We start from the raw sequence: 26,805 nt of genomic DNA on the forward strand, positions 1-26,805 counted from the left end.
AACTACCTCATCCTTAATGATAGCAGCCCATACCAGTACCCCTCCTTCACCTTGCTGGCGCCTGACTCAAAGTGGTGGCCTGTGTCCAGTACTGATCCAGCCACGGTCCCATCCATCTGGTCCATCAAGAGTCATTCTCATTACATCTGTCCTTTGGGCAAAGAAATACCTGAAGTTTTTTTTTAAATCTTGACGCTTCAACCTGTGAATCTTATTCAGTGGTGGTCGTGTTTCAGCCTTCTTGACCTTAGTCATGTCTCTGAGCTTTTGATACCTTGTACACTCCAGGTAGGTTGTACCTCTGGACTCTCCAGGTAGGTTGTAGTTCAGGACTCTCCAGGTAGGTTGTAGTTCAGGACTCTCCAGGTAGGTTGTAGTTCTGAACTCTCCAGGTAGGTTGTAGTTCAGGACTCTCCAGGTAGGTTGTAGTTCAGGACTCTCCAGGTAGGTTGTAGTTCAGGACTCTCCAGGTAGGTTGTAGTTCAGGACTCTCCAGGTAGGTTGTAGTTCAGGACTCTCCAGGTAGGTTGTAGTTCAGGACTCTCCAGGTAGGTTGTACCTCTGGACTCTCCAGGTAGGTTGTAGTTCAGGACTCTCCAGGTAGGTTGTAGTTCAGGACTCTCCAGGTAGGTTGTAGTTCAGGACTCTCCAGGTAGGTTGTAGTTCAGGACTCTCCAGGTAGGTTGTAGTTCAGGACTCTCCAGGTAGGTTGTAGTTCAGGACTCTCCAGGTAGGTTGTAGTTCAGGACTCTCCAGGTAGGTTGTAGTTCAGGACTCTCCAGGTAGGTTGTACCTCTGGACTCTCCAGGTAGGTTGTAGTTCAGGACTCTCCAGGTAGGTTGTAGTTCAGGACTCTTCAGGTAGGTTGCAGTTCAGGACTCTTCAGGTAGGTTGCAGTTCAGGACTCTCCAGGTAGGTTGTAGTTCAGGACACTCCAGGTAGGTTGTAGTTCAGGACTCTTCAGGTAGGTTGCAGTTCAGGACTCTTCAGGTAGGTTGCAGTTCAGGACTCTTCAGGTAGGTTGCAGTTCAGGACTCTCCAGGTAGGTTGTAGTTCAGGACTCTCCAGGTAGGTTGTAGTTCAGGACTCTCCAGGTAGGTTGTAGTTCAGGACACTCCAGGTAGGTTGTAGTTCAGGACTCTCCAGGTAGGTTGTAGTTCAGGACTCTCCAGGTAGGTTGTAGTTCAGGACTCTCCAGGTAGGTTGTAGTTCAGGACTCTCCAGGTAGGTTGTAGTTCAGGACTCTCCAGGTAGGTTGTAGTTCAGGACTCGCCAGGTAGGTTGTAGTTCAGGACTCTCCAGGTAGGTTGTAGTTCAGGACTCTCCAGGTAGGTTGTAGTTCAGGACTCTCCAGGTAGGTTGTAGTTCAGGGCTCTCCAGGTTGGTTGTAGTTCAGGGCTCTCCAGGTAGGTTGTAGTTCAGGACACTCCAGGTAGGTTGTAGTTCAGGACTCTCCAGGTAGGTTGTAGTTCAGGACTCTCCAGGTAGGTTGTAGTTCAGGACACTCCAGGTAGGTTGTAGTTCAGGCCTCTCCAGGTAGGTTGTAGTTCAGGACTCTCCAGGTAGGTTGTAGTTCAGGACTCTCCAGGTAGGTTGTAGTTCAGGACTCTCCAGGTAGGTTGTACCTCTGGACTCTCCAGGTAGGTTGTAGTTCAGGACTCTCCAGGTAGGTTGTAGTTCAGGACTCTCCAGGTAGGTTGTAGTTCAGGACTCTCCAGGTAGGTTGTAGTTCAGGACTCTCCAGGTAGGTTGTAGTTCAGGACTCTCCAGGTAGGTTGTAGTTCAGGACTCTCCAGGTAGGTTGTACCTCTGGACACTCCAGATAGGTTGTAGTTCAGGACTCTTCAGGTAGGTTGCAGTTCAGGACTCTTCAGGTAGGTTGCAGTTCAGGACTCTCCAGGTAGGTTGTAGTTCAGGACTCTTCAGGTAGGTTGCAGTTCAGGACTCTTCAGGTAGGTTGCAGTTCAGGACTCTCCAGGTAGGTTGTAGTTCAGGACACTCCAGGTAGGTTGTAGTTCAGGACACTCCAGGTAGGTTGTAGTTCAGGACACTCCAGGTAGGTTGTAGTTCAGGACACTCCAGGTAGGTTGTAGTTCAGGACACTCCAGGTAGGTTGTAGTTCAGGACTCTCCAGGTAGGTTGTAGTTCAGGACTCTCCAGGTAGGTTGTAGTTCAGGACTCTCCAGGTAGGTTGTAGTTCAGGACTCTCCAGGTAGGTTGTAGTTCAGGACTCTCCAGGTAGGTTGTAGTTCAGGACTCTCCAGGTAGGTTGTAGTTCAGGACACTCCAGGTAGGTTGTAGTTCAGGACTCTCCAGGTAGATTGTAGTTCAGGACACTCCAGGTAGGTTGTAGTTCAGGACACTCCAGGTAGGTTGTAGTTCAGGACACTCCAGGTAGGTTGTAGTTCAGGACTCTCCAGGTAGGTTGTAGTTCAGGACTCTCCAGGTAGGTTGTAGTTCAGGACTCTCCAGGTAGGTTGTAGTTCAGGACTCTCCAGGTAGGTTGTAGTTCAGGACTCTCCAGGTAGGTTGTAGTTCAGGACTCTCCAGGTAGGTTGTAGTTCAGGACTCTCCAGGTAGGTTGTAGTTCAGGACACTCCAGGTAGGTTGTAGTTCAGGACTCTTCAGGTAGGTTGCAGTTCAGGACTCTTCAGGTAGGTTGCAGTTCAGGACTCTCCAGGTAGGTTGTAGTTCAGGACTCTTCAGGTAGGTTGCAGTTCAGGACTCTCCAGGTAGGTTGTACCTCAGGATTCTCCAGGTAGGTTGCCGTTCTGGACTCTCCAGGTAGGTTGTACCTCTGGACTCTCCAGGTAGGTTGCAGTTCTGGACTATGTTGGCGCTGGAGGATAATGGGTTCCTGGTAGCTTGACGGTTAATTCTTCTGCAGTTCATTTGGCTCCTTTTCTTCTCCATGCGTTGGTTTTTGCGGCCCCCAGTTGACTATTCGCAACAGAACGTTTGATTGTCCGGTGGTCACGCCTCAATAGTTCAGCTATTTCAGGAGGGTTGCATCCGTCTGAAAGGCATTTTTTTTAAATGGACTTTTCAGTGTTTGTTTTTTGTCCCATTTTTTAATATTTATTTTTACCTGAGGTAATGAAGCTTGCCTAATAATTATGCACACCTTTTGATATAAGGCGTTATTCACTTTCGCCACACCCTCCCTCATTACACAAATACATATCACCTGAAAATGATTCAATCCCAATAAGCATTCAAGTTCATATGGTTTTGGAGTTGGAAATGTGCGTAGAAACAATGATAAGATCAGAATACTCACTTGCCTAATAAATGTGCACGCAGTGTACATCATTCTCTCTCTCACACACACACACACACACACACTCACACGTCAGCTCACACACACGTTAGCTCAGACATATCCAGCCCGTGCGTTTCCCATCAGCAGCTGATTTGAACTTGAAAAGAAATGTGTTTTTTTTGCAACAAATAAATGCCACATTTTGATTCTCATTGATTCACTGAATTGTTTTTGAATGTAAACCTCTTAGTTTCCTATATGGTAATGGAGTCCATGTATCTATATACGTATATCAAATTGTCTCGAAAGATACACATACCTATTGATACCCCACTGCAACAGATTAAAGAAGTGGGAGGGGGGGGTATGGAATGATGATGATGATGAGGATGTTGTTCTTCATCCTTTGCAGAGAAACTGATGGCATGTTATTTGATTTTTCACAGGTTTCTGCATGTTTGTTCTGAGTTTAGTGAAGAAGCATTACCGCCTGCAGTTTTATATGGTGTGTATGAGTCACGTAACCCTGGATACCACTGACTGACTAACATCCTGGTACTCTGCATGCCATACCGTACAGCAGGGTTCCCCAACTACATCCAGCCACGGATGGTCAGGTGGCTGGAACATGGGTTTTTAAATCATTTCTACAGTGCAAATTGACAGCAAGAATCACCAAACGGAGATATGGTATTTGGACAAAAAACAGAATAATTTCAAAGTTTTATAACGTTGGGATACGATCACCTCTTTTATGTTTGGGAATACTTGGATCAGATTTCCTAAATTAAAATCAATTTGAGTTGATTTCCTGGTGATTTATTTTATTTTTTAATATCCAACAACGAAAATAATCAAATAAATATATACAGTACCAGTCAAACGTTTGGAATCATCTACTCATTCAAAGGTTTGTCTTTATTTTTTACTATTTGCTACATTGTAAAATAATAGTGAAGACATCAAACTGAAATAACACATATGGAATCATGTAGTAACCAAAAAAGTGTTAAATAAATAAAATATATTTTATATTTGAGATTATTCAAAGTAGACACCCTTTGCCTTGATGACAGCTTTGCACACTCTTGGCATTCTCTCAACCAGCTTTATGAGGTAGTCACCTGGAATGCATTTCAATTAACAGGTGTGCCTTGTTAAAAGTTCATTTGTAGAATTTCTTTCCTTAATGTGTTTGAGCCGGTCAGTTGTGTTGTGACAAGGTAGGGGTGGTATACAGAAGATAGCCCTATTTTGTAAAATACCAAGTCCATATTATGTCAAGAACAGTTCAAATAAGCAAAGAGAAATGACAGTCCATCATTACTTTAAAACATAAAGGTCAGTCAATGTGGAAAATTTTAAGAACTTTGAAAGTTTCTTCAAGTGCAGTCGCAAGAACCATCAAGCGCTATGATGAAACTGGCTCTCATGAGGACCACCACAAGAATGGAAGACCCAGAGTTACCTCGGCTGCAGAGGATAACTTCATTAGAGTTAACTGCACCTCAGATAGCAGCCCAAATAAATGCTTCACAGATTTCAAGTAACAGACTCATCTAAACATCAACTGTTCAGAGGAGACTGCGTGAATCAGGCTTTCATGGTCGAATTGCAGCAAAGAAACCACTACTAAAGGACACCGATAAGAAGAAGAAACTTGCTTGGGCCAGAAAACACGAGCAATGGACATTAGACCGGTGGAAATCTGTCCTTTGGTCTGATGAGTCCAAATTTTTGATTTTTTGTTCCAACTGCCGTGTCTTTGTGAGACGTAGAGTAGGTGAACGGATGATCTCTGCATGTGTGGTTCCCACAGTGAAGCATGGAGGAGGAGGTGTGATGGTGTGGGCGTGCTTTGCTGGTGACACTGTCAGTGATTTATTTCAAGTTCAAGGCACACTTAACCAGCATGGCTACCACAGCATTCTGCAGCAGCAATACGCCATCCCATCTGGTTTGCTCTTAGTGGGAATATAATTTGTTTTTCAACAGGACAATGACCCCAAACACACCTCCAGGCTGTGTAAGGGCTATTTGAGTGCTGCATCAGATGACCTGGCCTCCACAATGACCAGACCTCAACCCAATTGTGATGGTTTGGGATGAGTTGGACCGCAGAGTGAAGTAAAAGCAGCCAACAAGGGCTCAAGACTGTTGGAAAAGCATTCCAGGTGAAGCTGGTTGAGAGAATGCCAAGAGTGTGCAAAGCTGTCATCAAGGCAAAGGGGTGGCTACTTTGAAGAATCTAAAATATATTTTGATTTGTTTAACACTTTTTTTAGTTACTACATGATTCCATATGTGTTATTTCATAGTTTTGACGTCTTCACTATTATTCTACAATGTAGAAGATGGTAAAAATAAAGAAAAACCCTAGAATGAGTAGGTGTGTCCAAACTTTTCACTGGTACTGTGTATATATTTATTTTTTGCCCAAAAAACGTTGAGAACTCCTTCTTGTTGGGGAACCTTACTTTACAGTATACTGCCTCCTATTGGAGAACCCTACTATACTGCTCCCTCCTATTGGGGAACCCTACTATACAGATTACTGCCTCCTATTGGGGAACCCTACTATACAGCTCCCTCCCATTGGGGAACCCCACTATACAGCTCCCTCCCTCCTATTGGGGAACCCTACTATACAGCTCCCTCCTATTGGGGAACCCCACTATACAGCTCCCTCCTATTGGGGAACCCCACTATGCAGCTCCCTCCCTCCTATTGGGGAACCCTACTATACAGCTCCCTCCTATTGGGGAACCCCACTATACAGCTCCCTCCTATTGGGGAACCCCACTATACAGCTCCCTCCCTCCTATTGGGGAACCCTACTATACAGCGCCCTCCTATTGGGGAACCCTACTATACAGCTCCCTCCTATTGGGGAACCCCACTATACAGCTCCCTCCTATTGGGGAACCCCACTATACAGCTCCCTCCTATTGGGGAACCCTACTATACAGCTCCCTCCCTCCTATTGGGGAACCCTACTATACAGCTCCCTCCTATTGGGGAACCCCACTATACAGCTCCCTCCTATTGGGGAACCCACTATACAGCTCCCTCCTATTGGGGAACCCCACTATACAGCAGACTACGGCTCAAATGGAACCCTATTCCCTATGTATTGCACCACTGTTGACCTTGACCACTGTTTTTGACCTTTTGAGTGGAAAGTAGAGCACTACATAGTGAAATGATAAATACATTTGACAACTCTCTCTCTCTCTCTCTCTGGACTAAACAGTAGGTGCACTACATGGGATGACGTTTCAGACCCGCCAGCATGACACACACACACACACACACACACACACACACACACACACACACTAGTGTGCGGTGTATTAGCCTACCATAGATATCAGTGGGTGTAGTGGTGTGGAGTGACTCAGCCTTGCCGATCTTGATACTGTATTTCTATATCTATTGCCTGCCTGTCTAGATGCTGTATTTCTATATCTATTGCCTGCCTATCTATATACTGTATTTCTATAGCCTGCCTATCTAGATACTGTATTTCTATAGCCTGCCTAGCTAGATGCTGTTTTTCTGTATCTGTTGCCTGCCTATCTATATACTGTATTTCTATAGCCTGCCTATCTAGATGCTGTTTTTCTGAATCTGTTGCCTGCCTATCTAGATACTGTATTTCTATAGCCTGCCTGCTTATCTCTGCATTCTACCTACCAACATTGTTATTGTGAGTGGTCAGGCTACATTCCCCATGGCTAACTGTGTGTGTGGTTTACCCCTGCAGTTTGCATGGACCCATGTTACCCTACTGATAGTGGTGACTCAGTCTCACTTGGTCATCCAGAACCTGTTTGAAGGAATGATCTGGTAAGAGACACACACAGCAAACACAACACGCCCAGAAACCTGTCCCTTCTCTCCTCTTCACTAATACTGTAGGAGTCTGATTCTCTGATACTGTAGTAGTCTGCTTCTCTTCACTGATACTGTAGTAGTCTGATTCTCTTCACTGATACTGTAGTAGTCTGCTTCTCTTCACTGATACTGTAGTAGTCTGCTTCTCTTCACTGATACTGTAGTAGTCTGCTTCTCTTCACTGATACTGTAGTAGTCTGCTTCTCTTCACTGATACTGTAGTAGTCTGCTTCTCTTCACTGATACTGTAGTAGTCTGCTTCTCTGATACTGTAGTAGTCTGATTCTCTGATACTGTAGTAGTCTGATTCTCTGATACTGTAGTAGTCTGATTCTCTGATACTGTAGTAGTCTGATTCTCTGATACTGTAGTAGTCTGCTTCTCTGATACTGTAGTAGTCTGCTTCTCTTCACTGATACTGTAGTAGTCTGATTCTCTGATACTGTAGTAGTCTGATTCTCTGATACTGTAGTAGTCTGCTTCTCTGATACTGTAGTAGTCTGATTCTCTTCACTGATACTGTAGTAGTCTGCTTCTCTGATACTGTAGTAGTCTGATTCTCTGATACTGTAGTAGTCTGATTCTCTGATACTGTAGTAGTCTGCTTCTCTGATAGTGTAGTAGTCTGATTCTCTGATACTGTAGTAGTCTGCTTCTCTTCACTGATACTGTAGTAGTCTGATTCTCTGATACTGTAGTAGTCTGCTTCTCTTCACTGATACTGTAGTAGTCTGATTTCACCATCTGAGTCCTATGGTAGTTATCCCTGAGCCCTATGCTAGTCAGCCCTATGGTAGTCAGCCCTACGGTAGTTAGCGCTGAGCCCTACGGCACTCAGCCCTATGGTAGTCAGCCCTATGGTAGTCAGCCCTCAGCCCTATGGTAGTCAGCCCTCAGCCCTATGGTAGTCAGCCCTCAGCCCTATGGTAGTCAGCCCTCAGCCCTATGGTAGTCAGCCCTCAGCTCTATGGTAGTCAGCCCTATGGTAGTCAGCTCTATGGTAGTCAGCCCTCAGCCCTATGGTAGTCAGCCCTCGGCTCTATGGTAGTCAGCCCTCAGCCCTATGGTAGTCAGCCCTATGGTAGTCAGCCCTCAGCCCTATGGTAGTCAGCCCTATGGTAGTCAGCCCTCAGCTCTATGGTAGTCAGCCCTATGGTAGTCAGCCCTCAGCTCTATGGTAGTCAGCCCTCAGCCCTATGGTAGTCAGCCCTATGGTAGTCAGCCCTCAGCCCTATGGTAGTCAACCCTCAGCCCTATCTCAGCCCTATGGTAGTCAACCCTCAGCCCTATGGTAGTCAGCCCTCAGCTCTATGGTAGTCAGCCCTATGGTAGTCAGCCCTCAGCCCTATGGTAGTCAGCCCTATGGTAGTCAACCCTCAGCCCTATGGTAGTCAGCCCTCAGCTCTATGGTAGTCAGCCCTATGGTAGTCAACCCTCAGCCCTATGGTAGTCAGCCCTCAGCCCTATGGTAGTCAGCCCTATGGTAGTCAACCCTCAGCCCTATGGTAGTCAGCCCTCAGCTCTATGGTAGTCAGCCCTATGGTAGTCAGCCCTATGGTAGTCAACCCTCAGCCCTATGGTAGTCAGCCCTGAGCCCTATGGTAGTCAGCCCTATGGTAGTCAGCCCTATGGTAGTCAACCCTCAGCCCTATGGTAGTCAGCCCTCAGCCCTATGGTAGTCAGCCCTCAGCCCTATGGTAGTCAGCCCTATGGTAGTCAGCCCTCAGCCCTATGGTAGTCAGCCCTATGGTAGTCAGCCCTATGGTAGTCAGCGCTGAGTCCAAATACAGAGGTCCTCCTCATGGCTCTGTATTCAAACTGTATTTTGTTAAAAAATATATATCTGTAAACGGTCAAGATGCTCGTTGGTCAAATGTAGAGATAATGTTAGGTTGGAGTTGACATGTGTTTGAATGTTGTTTTTCTGTTAGGTTGGAGTTGACATGTGTTTGAATGTAGTTTTTCTGTTAGGTTGGAGTTGACATGTGTTTGACCGTTGTTTTTCTGTTGGAGTTGGAGTTGACATGTGTTTGACCGTTGTTTTTCTGTTGGAGTTGGAGTTGACATGTGTTTGACCGTTGTTTTTCTGTTGGAGTTGGAGTTGACATGTGTTTGACCGTTGTTTTTCTGTTAGGTTGGAGTTGACATGTGTTTGAATGTTGTTTTTCTGTTGGAGTTGACGTGTGTTTGACCGTTGTTTTCCAGGTTCCTCGTCCCTGTCTCCATAGTGATCTGCAATGACATCATGGCCTACCTGTTTGGTTTCTTCTTTGGCAGAACACCACTCATTAAGGTACATTTACTGTATATTATATTATACACCCAGTGGCCAGTTTATTAGGTACATCACCCTCGTTCACCAAAATGGATGGCTCCTACAGACAGTGAGTCACGTGGCTGTATGAAGCAGGCAGACAGACATCGAGGCATTCAGTTACTGATCGATTGAGCGTTAGAATGGACAAAACTAGTGACCTAAATGACTTTGAGGGTGGTATGATTGTCGGTGCCAGGCGTGCGGGTTCCATTATCCCAGAAACGGACAGCCTCCTGGGTTTTTCCACGCACGACAGTGTCTAGGGTTTTACCTAGAAGGATGCGACAAAAAAAAAAAAACATCCAGTCAGCGGCAGTCCTGTGGGCGAAAAACAGCTCGATGATGAGAGGTCGAAGGAGAATGGGAAGCTGCGTGCAAGCTAACAGGTGAATAACGGCATCTCGGAACGCACGACTTGTCGGTCCTCGTCACGGATTGGCTATTGCAGCAGAAGACCACACCGGGGTTCCTCTCCTATCAGCTAAAAACAAGAAGAAGCTGCTCCAGTCGGCACGACATCATCAACACTGGACCATTGAAGAGAGCAAAAACATGGCCTGGTCCGACGAATCCCAGTTCCTGTTGCGTCACGCCGATGGCCGAGTCAGGATTTGGCGTAAGCAGCATGAGTCCATGGACCCATCCTGCTAGGTGTTAACGGTACCGGCTGGTGACGGTGGTTCTGGGGGATGTTTTTTCCATCCGGTGACGGTGGTTCTGGGGGATGTTTTTCTGGCACCGGTAGGCCTGTAAATATAGGCATATTTGAACACAGACATACTTTTTCTAAAATGTAAATATATCCATAAAATATCCACGTGACAATGTTATACAAGGATATATCATGACATTTCAAATTATTCATTTAAATAAAAACAAACTTTTCAATATAGTTTTTAATGACCCGTGCCCCAATTTTTTAAAAACAGACCGGTACCATGAAGCTTGTTGTTTACAGTATGTTGGCCAATCAAAGTGACTTACTTCACAGTCAGAGGCGTCACGTGTAGCAGGAGTTCACTAATACAGATGAAAATAAAATCACAGAATTATAAGTGTAGGCTACTCCATTCAAGACCGCCACATGTAACGTTAGCCTAGCTAGCTTCTGTAGGCTACTCCATTCAAGACCGCCACATGTAACGTTAGCCTAGCTAGCTTCTGTAGGCTACTCCATTCAAGACCGCCACATGTAACGTTAGCCTAGCTAGCTAGCTTCTGTAGGCTACTCCATTCAAGACCGCCACATGTAACGTTAGCCTAGCTAGCTAGCTTCTGTAGGCTACTCCATTCAAGACCGCCACATGTAACGTTAGCCTAGCTAGCTAGCTTCTGTAGGCTACTCCATTCAAGACCGCCACATGTAACGTTAGCCTAGCTAGCTAGCTTCTGTAGGCTACTCCATTCAAGACCGCCACATGTAACGTTAGCCTAGCTAGCTAGCTTCTGTAGGCTACTCCATTCAAGACCGCCACATGTAACGTTAGCCTAGCTAGCTAGCTTCTGTAGGCTACTCCATTCAAGACCGCCACATGTAACGTTAGCCTAGCTAGCTTCTGTAGGCTACTCCATTCAAGACCACCACATGTAACGTTAGCCTAGCTAGCTTCTGTAGGCTACTCCATTCAAGACCACCACATGTAACGTTAGCCTAGCTAGCTTCTGTAGGCTACTCCATTCAAGACCACCACATGTAACGTTAGCCTAGCTAGCTTCTGTAGGCTACTCCATTCAAGACCGCCACATGTAACGTTAGCCTAGCTAGCTTCTGTAGGCTACTCCATTCAAGACCGCCACATGTAACGTTAGCCTAGCTAGCTTCTGTAGGCTACTCCATTCAAGACCGCCACTGTTTTGAATTGATGATACATTTTTTGGGCTGCTATAACTTACCGAATCTGGGCTGTAGTTGAATCTCTCTCCCTCCATCCGCTTGCTCCCCCCAGTCTCTCACACTGTCTCCTCACCGGTGGCAGAAATAGGGCTCAGCTCCGGTTACAAAATGTAAGTTTTAAAAATCACAACTTATTTAAAATATCCAGATATCAGAAAATGTATGATACTATTAAAATAGTAAAATGATTTATACTAGTATACACACACACACACACACACACACACACACACACACACACACACACACACACACACACACACACACACACACACACACACACACACACACTGAGAAACAGTCAGACATTTTTCAGTATAGCCACAGGACAGATACATGACCTTTTCCTTTCCCATTGGAGTTGAGTCACATGCAGATCTGGGTTAGGATGGACACACACCCTGTTACTCACACACCCTGTTAGGCCAGGGTGGGCTGGGTGGAAACGCAATGTCATCCCTGTGTTGAAACACTGCCATCACTGTGTGAAATAGGGGTGTGAATGTTTTAAAAGTTAAAACTTCTAAATGAAATTGGGATTCTTAACATTTTAAATGAAAATCCCCAACCTGAAAAACTATTTTTTTCATAACTGCACTGTGATTTATCACAAAACTACCACTAACAGGTTCCGATCATCATAAAGCGTTTTTATATATATATATATATATGTGTGTGTATATATATATGTGTGTATATATATATGTGTGTATGTGTGTATATATGTGTGTGTGTATTCTCAGTGTGTGTACTAGTATTAATCATTTTAGTATGTGTATGTATGTATATATATATATATTTTTTTTTTTTTACAAATACCTAATGCCACAATAGTGTAACTTTAGTAGGAGGATATTGATTAAAAAAATAAAATAGTTATACATTATTACCCAGAGCTGTACTGGATGAGGGGGAGAGATGCTGTTGTCGGTTGTGTAAAACCCATCATCTGACCTGGTCTCAGACGATCCTGCAGGTGAAGAAGCCGGTTGTGGACTTCCTGGGCTGGCGTTGCTTACTTACCCCGTGGTCTGCTGTTGTGAGGCCGGTTGTGGACTTCCTGGGCTGGCGTTGCTTACTTACCTGTGGTCTGCGGTTGTGACGCCTGTTGTGGACTTCCTGGGCTGGCGTTGCTTACTTACCCGTGGTCTGCTGTTGTGAGGCCAGTTGTGGACTTCCTGGGCTGGCGTTGCTTATTTACCCGTGGTCTGCTGTTGTGAGGCCGGTTGTGGACTTCCTGGGCTGGCGTTGCTTACTTACCCGTGGTCTGCTGTTGTGACGCCTGTTGTGGACTTCCTGGGCTGGCGTTGCTTACTTACCCGTGGTCTGCTGTTGTGAGGCCGGTTGTGGACTTCCTGGGCTGGCGTTGCTTACTTACCCGTGGTCTGCTTTTGTGAGGCCGGTTGTGGACTTCCTGGGCTGGCGTTGCTTACTTACCCGTGGTCTGCTGTTGTGACGCCGGTTGGACGTACTGCCAAATTCTCTCAAATTAGGTGACCTATAGTAGAGAAATTAACATTAAATTATCTGGCAACCGCTCTGGTGGAAATTCCTGCAGTCAGCATGCCAATTTGCACAACCCTTCAAAACTTGAGACATTTGTGGCGTTGTGTTGTGTGACCAAACTGCACATCTTAGAGTAGCCTTTTATTGTCCCCAGCACAAGGTGCACCTGTGTAATGATCGTGCTTCTTGATATGCCACACTTGTTAGCTGGATGGATAATCTTGGCAAAGGAGAAAAAGCTCACTGACAGGGATGTAAAACAAATGTATGCACAACATTTGAGAGAAATTATTTTTTTATGAGTATGAAACATTTCTGAGATCTTTTATTTCAACTCATGAAACATGGGACCAACACTTTACATGTTTGCGTTTTTATATTGTTGTTCAGTGAACATGGTCCCCACCGTCTTGACTGCATCAAACCGAGAGAAGCTAGCCTAGCTAACGTTAGCTAGGCTAATTGAGACTACATAACTTCGACTGTGCGTTTTTCTCCCCGTCCCGAATCCCACAGTAAATAACTCCGTTCAGATGAATAAGTAGCAGTCTTCCTGATGGCTCCTGATGGTGTTGTAGCCTGTCCTTCTCATTTAGTTCTGTCATTTTAATTCCATCTTCCATTGATTAGCCTCGATATCTCTTCATAACTTGGAACAGGGAGGCTGTAACTCTGACTGTAGTCTAGGTTGCTGGTTTGTTGACTTGCGACTGGATGACAACAACAAGCTAACACGGCACCACTCTCGTGAAAAGCAAGAGAACCAGCAGTATAAATTATATAATTTTCAATCTCCGCGGGAAGCGTGATGTTAACCATCTATCTGCATTGTGAATTCATGTGGCATTTTATGAATCTTATTGTTTTAATGGAAATTCTTGTTTTTTATGTTTAATTTTTTGGGGGACAAACTTGTCCATTTGTCACACCCATAGTGTGAAACACTGTCATTCCTGTTTGAAAGATGGCCTCTGTTCCTGTATCTGTCTCTACTCGACGCCACAATTCAGTTTCCTAGTCACTCAGTTCAGGAAGTGGAATTTGCCATTTTAAAATCAATTTATGCATTTAAAAAAAAAAAAAAGACCTCATTGGAAGAAATGAAATAATTATCATAACATGTGTTAAAAATGAAATGTATTATTATTGTTGTTGTTGTTATTTATTACAGCTGTCTCCCAAGAAGACGTGGGAGGGATTCATAGGAGGGTTCTTTGGAACCCTGGTCTTTGGATTCATAGTGAGTATTACAGTATAACAGCATGGTAATAAAATGGAATAAAGTTTAACATGGTAATAATATGGAATAAAGTTTAACATGGTAATAAAATGGAATAAAGTTTAACAACATGGTAATAGTATGGAATAAAGTTTAACAACATGGTAATAATATGGAATAAAGTTTAACATGGTAATAAAATGGAATAAAGTTTAACAACATGGTAATAGTATGGAATAAAGTTTAACAACATGGTAATAATATGGAATAAAGTTTAACATGGTAATAAAATGGAATAAAGTTTAACAACATGGTAATAGTATGGAATAAAGTTTAACAACATGGTAATAAAATGGAATAAAGTTTAACAACATGGTAATAGAATGGAATAAAGTTTAACAACATGGTAATAGTATGGAATAAAGTTTAACATGGTAATAGTATGGAATAAAGTTTAACATGGTAATAAAATGGAATAAAGTTTAACAACATGGTAATAATATGGAATAAAGTTTAACAACATGGTAATAATATGGAATAAAGTTTAACAACATGGTAATAGTATGGAATAAAGTTTAACATGGTAATAAAATGGAATAAAGTTTAACAACATGGTAATAATATGGAATAAAGTTTAACATGGTAATAAAATGGAATAAAGTTTAACATGGTAATAGTATGGAATAAAGTTTAACATGGTAATAAAATGGAATAAAGTTTAACAACATGGTAATAGTATGGAATAAAGTTTAACATGGTAATAGTATGGAATAAAGTTTAACATAGTAATAAAATGGAATAAAGTTTAACAACATGGTAATAATATGGAATAAAGTTTAACATGGTAATAAAATGGAATAAAGTTTAACAACATGGTAATAGTATGGAATAAAGTTTAACATGGTAATAAAATGGAATAAAGTTTAACAACATGGTAATAGTATGGAATAAAGTTTAACATGGTAATAAAATGGAATAAAGTTCAACAACATGGTAATAGTATGGAATAAAGTTTAACATGGTAATAGTATGGAATAAAGTTTAACATAGTAATAAAATGGAATAAAGTTTAACAACATGGTAATAATATGGAATAAAGTTTAACATGGTAATAAAATGGAATAAAGTTTAACAACATGGTAATAGTATGGAATAAAGTTTAACATGGTAATAAAATGGAATAAAGTTTAACAACATGGTAATAGTATGGAATAAAGTTTAACAACATGGTAATAATATGGAATAAAGTTTAACGTGGTAATAATATGGAATAAAGTTTAACAACATGGTAATAGTATGGAATAAAGTTTCTGTGCTTCTTCTCTCCTGCTAGCTGGCATACCTGCTAGCTCAGTTCCAGTACTTTGTCTGTCCCGTGGAATACAACAGTGAGACCAACCGTTTCACTGCGGAGTGTGAACCCTCTGACATTTTCGTGATGCACGAGTACACATTGCCCTTCACTGTCCAGAGCATCCTCAGATGGGTAAGGGGACCTTTACAGTTGTACATTTAATTCCCCCCCCCCCCCCCCCCCCCCCCCAGAAATCCTGTCCGAATAATTCCTGTTTGGGGGAACATCTTATTCTGTGCTGGTCCCAGAAGTCCTCTAACTGGGCAAAGCAGTGGCATTTGGAAATGTTTTGGGGGATTTTGCCAACAGGGCCAAAGGTTATCTGGTCATAGAAGGTCAGCACCTCTAGGCTGAGTGCTTCATTCTACCCCAGCAGTCCTGGGCTCACCTGCTCTGACAAGTAGTGTGCCTTTCCTGTTGGTCCTGGATGGCTTAGACACGAGGCAAACTTTTGTGTTCTTAAGCTGAGTTTTACACAGGCAGTCCAATTCTGGGCAAAAAAAAAGAGCTTATCTGATTGGTCAAAATTGATAATTCTGATTGATCAGAATTAGGATGCCTTTATTACTGGTCTGGTGAGAACAGAAGTCTGAGAGACCTGCTGTTGTGTGTACTAGACATGATCGATGCTTAATTGTATTTTACTACATGTTGCTCAAACATTTACTTACTAGCTGGTTACAACTAAATAGTAGTGCTTGTTTCAATGAATCCAAGGGAAATGCTAAAGTGTCTGTCTGTCTGTGTCTGTCTGTCTGTGTCTGTCTGTCTCTGTCTGTCTGCCTCTCTGTCTGTCTGTCTGTGTTTGTCTGTCTGTGTCTGTCTGTGTCTGTCTGTCTGTCTGTGTGCCTCTGTCTGTCTGTCTGTCTCTACAGAAAACGGTGACCATCTACCCGTACCAGATCCACAGCGTGGCGCTCTCCACCTTCGGCTCTCTCATTGGTCCTTTTGGAGGATTCTTCGCCAGCGGATTCAAACGAGCGTTCAAGATTAAAGTGAGAACAGAGACATTAACACACACACACGCGCGCACACACACACACACACACACACACACACACACACACACACACACACACACACTCAAAGGCCTACGCTTGGCTATGCTTGTTTAATTAACTAAATATTTGTGTAGGATTATTTCCATGGATACCTTAAAGACATAATGATGATTTGATTGTAAGTAGTCTTGGGCGGTATCCAGATTGTCGTACTGTTCTTCTGCCATCCCGGGGTTTACGGTATTTCCAGCATAGTACACTAGGGGGCACTAAATACACACACAATAAAATACTATTTTTTGAGTTCTCATGAACGCTTTTTAGCTAAATGCTAACGAAGCGAAAACGAACCAACTAAATGCAGACAGGCAAATCCAGCTCATAAAGTTATACAAGTATAGCAAGTAAACATTTTCGGTGAGTGTGGAAATTTACAATTTGAAAGTGAAATAAGAAAAATTGTGCAAATGAACAAAGTTGTTTATGCATGCTTTTCTGCAGGAAGAGCAGCATGTGTACACGGAGCAGAGGGGAGAAGAGAGGAGGGAAAACTAACACTAGTAGGAAGCACGGGGACAAAATGGCAGCCGTGTAGAACTCATCCAGAGCTCTTTGTCTTCTCCAACACGGCAGAAAGCTAACACCCCTTCTCCTGATTTTGAATTCAGCCCACTTACCATAGCTAACTAACAAGTAAACCAAATTCACAGCCGGAGAGTATAGCACATCTTAGACAGTTCTTAAGAGGTCTGATGGTAAACATTTAGTAGTGGATAGCTAACTAACAAGTAAACCCAATTCACAGCCGGAGAGTATAGCACATCTTAGACAGTTCTTAAGATGTCTGATGGTAAACATTTAGTAGTGAGTAGCATACAAGTGTAACTTAATCACCTGATTGCGCCACACGAGACTCGACGCTTTGGGACTCCCGTTATGCTCGTTGCGATGAACACGCGACTGGCTGCTGTTCTGGGAACCTACGGTGAAGCTTCATAATGTAAAGTTATTGTAACAGGCGACATGAAGGATGCCAACCTACTTTAATCTCCTAATGTAGTTGTACGAGTTGACTGCAAGGTATTCACTTCATATTCAACGGTATTGAAAAACCATCTCGTGGGTATTTCCAAATAGCCTGGTATACGTTATACTGCTCAACCCTAGTAGTAACTTCTCTCTCCTGTCAGGACCTTCTCTGTAGTAACCTCTCTCTCTCCTGTCAGGACCTTCTCTGTAGTAACCTCTCTCTCTCCTGTCAGGACTTTCTCTGTAGTAACCTCTCTCTCTCCTGTCAGGACCTTCTCTGTAGTAACTTCTCTCTCTCCTGTCAGGACCTTCTCTGTAGTAACTTCTCCCTCTCCTGTCAGGACCTTCTCTGTAGTAACCTCTCCCTCTCCTGTCAGGACCTTCTCTGTAGTAACCTCTCTCTCTCCTGTCAGGACCTTCTCTGTAGTAACCTCTCTCTCTCCTGTCAGGACCTTCTCTGTAGTAACCTCTCTCTCTCCTGTCAGGACCTTCTCTGTAGTAACTTCTCTCTCTCCTGTCAGGACCTTCTCTGTAGTAACCTCTCCCTCTCCTGTCAGGACCTTCTCTGTAGTAATCTCTCCCTCTCCTGTCAGGACCTTCTCTGTAGTAACCTCTCCCTCGCCTGTCAGGACCTTCTCTGTAGTAACCTCTCCCTCTCCTGTCAGGACCTTCTCTGTAGTAACCTCTCCCTCTCCTGTCAGGACCTTCTCTGTAGTAACCTCTCCCTCGCCTGTCAGGACCTTCTCTGTAGTAACCTCTCCCTCTCCTGTCAGGACCTTCTCTGTAGTAACTTCTCCCTCTCCTGTCAGGACCTTCTCTGTAGTAACCTCTCCCTCTCCTGTCAGGACCTTCTCTGTAGTAACCTCTCCCTCTCCTGTCAGGACCTTCTCTGTAGTAATTTCTCTTTCTCCTGTCAGGACCTTCTCTGTAGTAACCTCTCCCTCTCCTGTCAGGACCTTCTCTGTAGTAACCTCTCTCTCTCCTGTCAGGACTTTCTCTGTAGTAACCTCTCCCTCTCCTGTCAGGACCTTCTCTGTAGTAACTTCTATCTCTCCTGTCAGGACCTTCTCTGTAGTAACTTCTCTCTCTCCTGTCAGGACCTTCTCTGTAGTAATTTCTCTCTCTCCTGTCAGGACCTTCTCTGTAGTAACCTCTCTCTCTCCTGTCAGGACCTTCTCTGTAGTAACCTCTCTCTCTCTCTCCTGTCAGGACTTTGCAGACACCATCCCTGGTCACGGGGGCATCATGGATCGCTTCGACTGTCAGTATCTGATGGCTACATTCACTCACGTTTACATAGCCAGCTTCATCAGGTAAGGGTCGTCACTTTAACCTAGCCAGCTTCATCAGGTAAGGGTTGTCACTTTAACCTAGCCAGGTTCATCAGGTAAGGGTTGTCACATTAACGTAGCCAGCTTCATCAGGTAAGGGTCTTCACATTAACGTAGCCAGCTTCATCAGGTAAGGGTCGTCACTTTAACCTAGCCAGCTTCATCAGGTAAGGGTCGTCACATTAACATAGCCAGACAAATACCCATAATGCACTACTTGGGGACTAGGGAGTAATTGACATAGTTTATTAGCCAGTTTACGTCAGCTTTTATCAGGCATGGATGATCTTTAAGGTGATCAATAGGCAGCAACTGTTAATTTAAAGGGGCAATTAGGTGGTACTGGAACTGTTTTGGTGAAAAGCTGAGGGACTGTAACCATTCGCCAATTCATAGTCAGATTTATGGATGTAAGGACTGACCATCCAAGACATCAATATTATAGGTTTTTTTTAACAAAAAATCCATATCGCATTAAATAGCCTGAATTGATGTGACAACGATAAAGAGAACATATAATTGTTACATATCCCTTTAAACTACTGCTATTAGTGTGATGGTTGTAGCCATCAAGTGTCTCATTAACAATCACCCATATTAGCAAACTTGTATTTCATTTCAAACTTCACATTTCTCTAGTACAGGCTACTTATCATAATGAAAGATATCAATAAAATGCCTGCAATGAGTGGTCGGTGTTGATGAGTGGTCGGTCGGTCAGTGTCGATGAGTGGTCGGTCGGTCAGTGTCGATGAGTGGTCGGTCGGTGTCGATGAGTGGTCGGTGTCGATGAGTGGTCGGTGTCGATGAGTGGTCGGTGTCGATGAGTGGTCGGTCGGTGTCGATGAGTGGTCGGTCGGTGTCGATGAGTGGTCGGTCGGTGTCGATGAGTGGTCGGTCGGTGTCGATGAGTGGTCGGTCGGTGTCGATGAGTGGTCGGTGTCGATGAGTGGTCGGTCGGTGTCGATGAGTGGTCGGTCGGTGACGATGAGTGGTCGGTCGGTGACGATGAGTGGTCGGTCGGTGTCGATGAGTGGTCGGTCGGTGACGATGAGTGGTCGGTCGGTGACGATGAGTGGTCGGTCGGTGACGATGAGTGGTCGGTCGGTGACGATGAGTGGTCGGTCGGTGACGATGAGTGGTCGGTCGGTGACGATAAGGTGTCTGTGGTCGGTGTCGATGAGTGGTCGGTGTCGATGAGTGGTCGGTGTCGATGAGTGGTCGGTGTCGATGAGTGGTTGGTCGGTGTCGATGAGTGGTCGGTCGGTGACGATGAGTGGTCGGTCGGTGACGATGAGTGGTCGGTGACGATAAGGTGTCTGTGGTCGGTGTCGATGAGTGGTCTGTGTCGATGAGTGGTCTGTGTCGATGAGTGGTCGGTGTCGATAAGGTGTCTGTGGTCGGTGTGGTTGGTGTCGATCATTTTGGTTTATCGTCCCAGCTCTAGTTTTAACCATGTTTTGAGGCTATACTGTGTTTGTTTACTAACATTGGAGTAAAACAAGCTTATATATGGGATATCAAGAGGCATGTAATGGCTATATGTCATCAATTTCAAACTGTCACAGCAGTTTGTGTCTAACTGACGGCCAGACGGAGAGAGATGGTGGCCAGTTGGATAGATGGTCACCTCCAAGCTGTTTAGATCAGGGGTTGGTGTCAGACGGCCAGATGGAGAGAGATGGTGGCCAGTTGGATAGATGGTCACCTCCAAGCTGTTTAGATCAGGGGTTGGTGTCTAACTGACAGCCAGATCACCTCCAAGCCGTTTAGATCAGGGGTTAGTGTCTAACTGACAGCCAGTCATAAAAATAGGATTGTGAAAGACCTTCTGTCTCTATACAAGATGGTGTGTTGGTGACTGGAGTTTTGGCTGTGGTGTGTTTATCTGTTCCAGAGGTCCCAACTCCAGTAAGATGTTAACAATAATGACTTGTGGTTTAATGACAGGTTAATGGTAGTTATGTGTTATGGCTGACCCTGTCCTGTGGTTTGATAGGAGATTTGGGGTCGTGATCTCTGACCCTGTCCTGTGGTTTGATAGGAGATTTGGGGTCGTGATCTCTGACCCTGTCCTGTGGTTTGATAGGAGATTTGGGGTCGTGATCTCTGACCCTGTCCTGTGGTTTGATAAGCAGCTGTTTATATTAAATGTAATGTTAATTTTATGTTAAGGTTTTTATATTATAATATGTTAATGTGATGTTATGTCTGTGTTCCAGAGGTCCCAACCCCAGCAAGGTGTTACAGCAGCTGTTGGTCCTGCAGCCAGAGCAGCAGCTCAGTATCTTCAACGCCATGAGAGACCGCCTGAGAGACAGGGGAATACTGCCCCCTGCTGCCACGGAGGCGATGTAGAACACACACGCAAGAGGGGGAGAGTGTGTGTGTGTGTGTGTGTGAGAGAGAGGTAGAGTTTGGCTGTGTGTGTGTGTGTGTGTGTGTCTGTCTGTCTGAGAGAGTGTCTTTGGCTGCTTGTGTGTGGCCTGCACCTTCTTCCAGACACTCATCCCTCATCTGCCCAGCGTCTGTTTTTATTATTTTCTTGTTTCTAACCAGTCATTACTGTGAACTAAGATGTTGCTCCCAGCATCAAGGAGTTACCAATAACAGCAGCCACAACAACCCGTTCAGACTGTCATAGCTACCACTGGGACCTGCATGAGTACCTAACTACACAAACAAACTGCGTCAACCGACCGTTATGCTACCAAGCTAGCAGCAGCGTCAACCGACCGTTATGCTACCAAGCTAGCAGCAGCATCAACCGACTGTTATGCTACCAAGCTAGCTAGCAGCAGCATCAACCGACCGTTATGCTACCAAGCTAGCTAGCAGCAGCATCAACCGACCGTTATGCTACCAAGCTAGCTAGCAGCAGCATCAACCAACCGTTATGCTACCAAGCAAACTACCAGCAGCAGCCGCAACCGACCGTTATGCTACCAAGCTAGCTAGCAACAGCATCAACCAACTGTTATGCTACCAAGCTAGCTAGCAACAGCATCAACCGACTGTTATGCTACCAAGCTTGCTAGCAACAGCATCAACCGACTGTTATGCTACCAAGCTAGCGAGCAACAGCATCAACCGACCGTTATGCTACCAAGCTAGCTAGCAACAGCATCAACCAACCGTTATGCTACCAAGCTAGCTAGCAGCAGCATCAACCGACCGTTATGCTACCAAGCAAACTACCAGCAGCAGCCGCAACCGACCGTTATGCTACCAAGCTAGCTAGCAATAGCATCAACCGACTGTTATGCTACCAAGCTAGCTAGCAACAGCATCAACCGACCGTTATGCTACCAAGCTAGCTAGCAACAGCATCAACCGACCGTTATGCTACCAAGCTAGCTAGCAACAGCATCAACCGAGTGTTATGCTACTAAGCTAGCGAGCAACAGCATCAACCGACCGTTATGCTACCAAGCTAGCTAGCAACAGCATCAACCGACCGTTATGCTACCAAGCTAGCTAGCTAAAGACTAAAGGCTGCATTGCTCTGAACAGAATGTCTTCCTAAACGAAATGGATCCTAACTAAGCACACAGATAGGGGACAGTGGGTGGGTGACTGACTGACTTGACGGTTTCTCTACGGATGTACGGAGAACATTGCACTGATTGAAGGAAGAAACGCGGTAAAGCTTTTACAATACAAGGCTATCAACATATCCTGGGTTAGTGTCTTGGTGTTGGAAGTGGTTTTAAAGCAACAGCAGGGTTGTTGTATTCACTAGACACCAAACGGAGGGGAAAACGGACTGAAAACAGGGACCTGACCTGAATTTGTCCAACAAGAAAAGCCTGTTTTTTTTTAACGTTCTGTTGCCCTTAGTGCTACGGTGTGAAATACGACCCAGAGGACAACAAAAAAGAAAAATTGTTTTTGTATGTCAGCTGCTCCAACATGTTTTCAAGATACTAAATACACTTGACTTAGGCTTTGGGCGTTTAGTATGATCTGTCTATCTGAGATAATGGTGTTCACTAAACTTAATATAGAACTTCTTAATCTTTTTAAATGATACAAATTGAAAACATGGAGCATGTTTCTAAGTTCTATTGTTCATTACTGCTGAAAACCATTGTTCCTCCCCCCCCCTCTCTATGAACTTGTTTTAGGTTCTAGATATACCTATTGTAGGTATTGGCAATTTAACCTCAACCTTGAGATAGATGGAGCTTGTGTGTAACCTTGGCCGTAAACAAACAAACACAGTAACTATAGCAACCAGCACACTGTTCTTATTTCCAATGTATTACTGTACATAGAATATAACATATATATTTAGCTGAACAAAGACCTAATATAAAATCTGTGACTTGTCAAAATATACTAATATGGTAGCCCTATTATAAACACAACAATTACATGGGATGTAAATAATAATTTGATAATATACCTATATATACATACATTGAGTGTACAAAACATTAAGAACACCTTCACTAATATTGAGTTGGGTACCCCCCTTTTGCCTTCAGAACAGCCTCAATTCGTCCGGGCGTGGACTCCACAAGGTGTTGAAAGCGTTCCACAGGGATGCTGGCCCCAATGCTTCTCACAGTTGGGTCAAGTTGGCTTGTGGTCCGTTGGGTGGTGGACCGTTCTTGATGAACACAGGAAACTGTTGAGCGCGAGAGAGAACCAGCAGCGTTGCAGTTCTTGACACAAAACAAAACGTCGCGCCTGGCACCTGCTACCATAACCCCGTTCAAAGGCACTTTGTATGTGTGTGTCGCCCCCCCATTCACCCTCTGAATGGCACACATACACAATCCATGTCTCAAGGCTTAAAAATCCTTCTTTAACCTGTCTCCTCTCCTTTCATCTACACTGATTGAAGTGGATTTAACATCAATAAAGGGATCATATCTTTCACCTGGATCCACCTGGTCAGTCTGTGTCATGGAAAGAGTAGGTGTTCTTAATGTTTTGTACACTCGGTGTATATACACATAAGTTGAACTGGTGTCTGCTGCTGTGGGGAACGTGTGGGGGGGGGGGGTAACTTAAACATTTACTTGAGATTGTGAGGAAATAATGTTGTGCTTCCTTCCTGTCTAGCCTGTTTTAACCAATGAGTTTAGTTCCACTGTATTTTGTCATCCGGTGTCCATTCCAACTCACTTGAGCTGAGCCACTCCCCACTCCCCAATATTCTACTTCTTCTTACTAGACTCAATGTTTTGTCAAACTGTGTAAAGAAGAATGATATTTTTTTAGAAGTCTACTTATTTGTTTGAATTGCTCTTAAAAAATGATTTAATTATAAGGTAATAAATATGCAAGTGGTAACATTTGATGTTAGGATTACAGTGTGAGACTAAGTACAGTAGGGGTGTGTGTGTGTGTGTGTATATATAATACATATAAAATATATTATATTCCGAAGAATAGTTGTATCTTTCAGCAATATTTTATCTTTAATATGCAAGAGTTGAATCTATGAAAAATAATATGGATGGGATTTCTGTGTTGGGCTGGTATTCAATCAAACACACAGTACAGGAAAAAAAACTGCACTGTGGAGAAGAAAAAAAAACATTACTACTGTGCAAAACTTGAAAAACACTATTTTAAGTGTATGTGATTCATAGACCATGTTTACTGGGTGAAGAAGGAATCAACAAAATAAAACTCACTTTGATTTGAATGAGTTCATGAAAGACTGCTGTTTTTTTTTTTTTATATTGGAAAACCTTTTCCAGATTTTTTTAATTTATTTTCTTCCTCGTCTGGTCTTTGATTGAATCGGACCCATCTGTTCTGATTAACAGAGAGAGAGAGAGAGAGAGAGAGAGAGAGAGATCCTTCCTGAAACGTTTACCAAAGCACGGTCCACATTTCAGAACCACTGTCCACTTAACTCCCCTAATGAATGATACAGTAGTCACTCCTAGCCTGGATAAACCAGACTGAGAGCTGGTGAACGCAGCGTTCCAATCTGGGTTCACCAGGCTCAGCAACTACCACGGTCATTCCCAAACAGACGGAGCCCTCCTTCGCTCTCCCTTGGCCCTTGTTCGACCCCTATAGCTGATCTGAAAGGACCTGGTGTGGGCACGAGAGGAGTTTTTTTGTTTAGTTTGGGATAAGGCCTAAGTGCTGTAGGACCCTAGCCTGGTTCCAGATGTCGCCATCTAATCTGATCATTATCACAAGACATTAAAAATGGTCGTAGGAGTTGCAGGAACTCCCTTTTTTTTAATGAACTGTGTACAGTAATGCCCGTCTTGTCACGTTGTCCTGTTCTCAGTACGTATCCGTTTATTGTTGGGTATGTCCCACTGGAAAACCAAAAGGAAATTAGCCTGGTTCCAGATCTCATTTTTGCTGTCCTAGTGCAAACTCCTATGGCATGTCGTTGTTACGCTGCTGTAGGAGTTCACAGGACAACACAAACAGATCTGGGACCGGGCTGAAAGGAAATGGAACATCTGCTGTGTTGATTTGATTCTCCGGGTTTTTACAAATTTTAAATTGATTTCCTCCAGAAGTACATTTTATTTTGTGCTTCCTGGCTTCTTGAAATAGTAACCGTGTGGAGTTCTGTGGACTTTGGGACCAATTCTCTGCTGTATAATTGTCGCTTCTAAAGCCTTCCTTCCCCATGGCGTGATGGCTCCTCTATTGGTTCCTCCTTGGGATAACTTTACAGATGTCTCTTTGTGTAAACTAAACTGTCCTCTCGCTTATTAAAACACAACTTGTGGATTATACTCTCTTAGAAATAAAACTTTTTTTGCTTTTTTTTTTCTCGTTTTTCCCAGTAGGAGAACCGTTTTTTTTTTTTTGTTGTTCCAGGTAGAAGAACCCTTTGGTGGTGATAAAGGTGCTATGTAGAACCTTGTGTTTAGTGAAAGGAGAAATAGTTTTTTTTCCAGATGGTTCTCCTATGGGGACCATCGAAGAACCCTTTTCTGGTAGCACCTAACTTTTCTAAGAGTGTACTGCATGTGCGTTCAAAACAACCTGACCAAAAGTAGAGCTATCAAAAGCAAAGATTGTGGTCAAGCTTACGAGACTTTCTAAGCTATGATAAGTTATTATCATAACTTAAGTTAGTAACTTAAGTTATTGCGTGGTTTAAGTTATAATATTGTGATGATCAGTTCTGTTAATATATAAACCCAATACTGTTGGTTAGCACAGTAGTATTGCAACGAACTTGACCTAAAGTGTCAGAAATTTGTCAGGTATTATGCATTTGAAAAAGTTGGGGGTCTCATGTCTTACTTTTTATAATTTTTCTTTGTTTTTTTTAATTGTATTTTTTTTGTGTGTATAGACGTTTAAAAAAAAATATCTTTAACAAAAAAAAACAACATATTAAAAATATTTTTAAAAAACACATAAAACCACAGGGAGATGTTTTCCTGATAAATGATCTGCTATTTAATGAACATGATATTCTGTTATGTGCCCTTAACACAATAATTGTTCTCATATCTTCTCCTTCATTGCTAAGATGATTTTAAATGTTTATTTGTATTTTTAATTAACATGTTCATCCACTCCGTGAACACTGGCTCATTTAGATCTGTTTGAATGTTTAACACAGACACAACACTTCAACATGTCTGGTTAATCCCTCTTATTTCAGACGTGTCACTCAACAGTCTTGGTGACCTACAAGTAGGTACGTGGAAATACAAGGCCGTCTCCCATGCACTGTAAGGCTTTGTCCCATAGGGGGGGGGGTGTACAAACGAGCTTTCCCACAATGCATCTAGGACGGTTCTTTTTGACCTCGTTCACATCGGCAACACACATCAATCATCCTGTGACAAACCCATCCTTTTTAGGTGGAGTATAATAAAAATAATATATGAAGAAAAAACTATATGTTAAATTGTATACCTTTTCTCTTGGCTTCTCTGACATTGTTGCCCTATATCTGACATAATATAACGACCATGTCTTATCTGTCTCGCATTTGTAAATCCCTTTGTCACAATTCTTATATTTTCAAAGTTGTCATTAATG

General features: G+C 43.5%; 1 protein-coding gene across 1 annotated transcript in view; it reads left to right on the forward strand.

The window, feature by feature from the left end:
- The window catches only part of LOC110525165 (phosphatidate cytidylyltransferase 1), a 72,928-nt gene extending 50,637 nt beyond the window's left edge, over nucleotides 1-22,291 (forward strand). The window contains exons 6-13 of the mRNA XM_036979228.1: nucleotides 3,709-3,767; nucleotides 7,029-7,111; nucleotides 9,365-9,452; nucleotides 14,048-14,116; nucleotides 15,429-15,581; nucleotides 16,325-16,444; nucleotides 18,689-18,792; nucleotides 21,033-22,291. Coding sequence (XP_036835123.1) covers nucleotides 3,709-3,767; nucleotides 7,029-7,111; nucleotides 9,365-9,452; nucleotides 14,048-14,116; nucleotides 15,429-15,581; nucleotides 16,325-16,444; nucleotides 18,689-18,792; nucleotides 21,033-21,168 — 812 coding nt within the window. The 3' untranslated portion in view covers nucleotides 21,169-22,291. The remainder of the gene's footprint in view (nucleotides 1-3,708; nucleotides 3,768-7,028; nucleotides 7,112-9,364; nucleotides 9,453-14,047; nucleotides 14,117-15,428; nucleotides 15,582-16,324; nucleotides 16,445-18,688; nucleotides 18,793-21,032) is intronic.
- The last annotated feature ends 4,514 nt before the right edge of the window (nucleotides 22,292-26,805 follow it).

This window comes from Oncorhynchus mykiss, chromosome 6 (assembly GCF_013265735.2).
Source record: "Oncorhynchus mykiss isolate Arlee chromosome 6, USDA_OmykA_1.1, whole genome shotgun sequence".
Classification (NCBI taxonomy): Eukaryota; Metazoa; Chordata; class Actinopteri; order Salmoniformes; family Salmonidae; genus Oncorhynchus; species Oncorhynchus mykiss.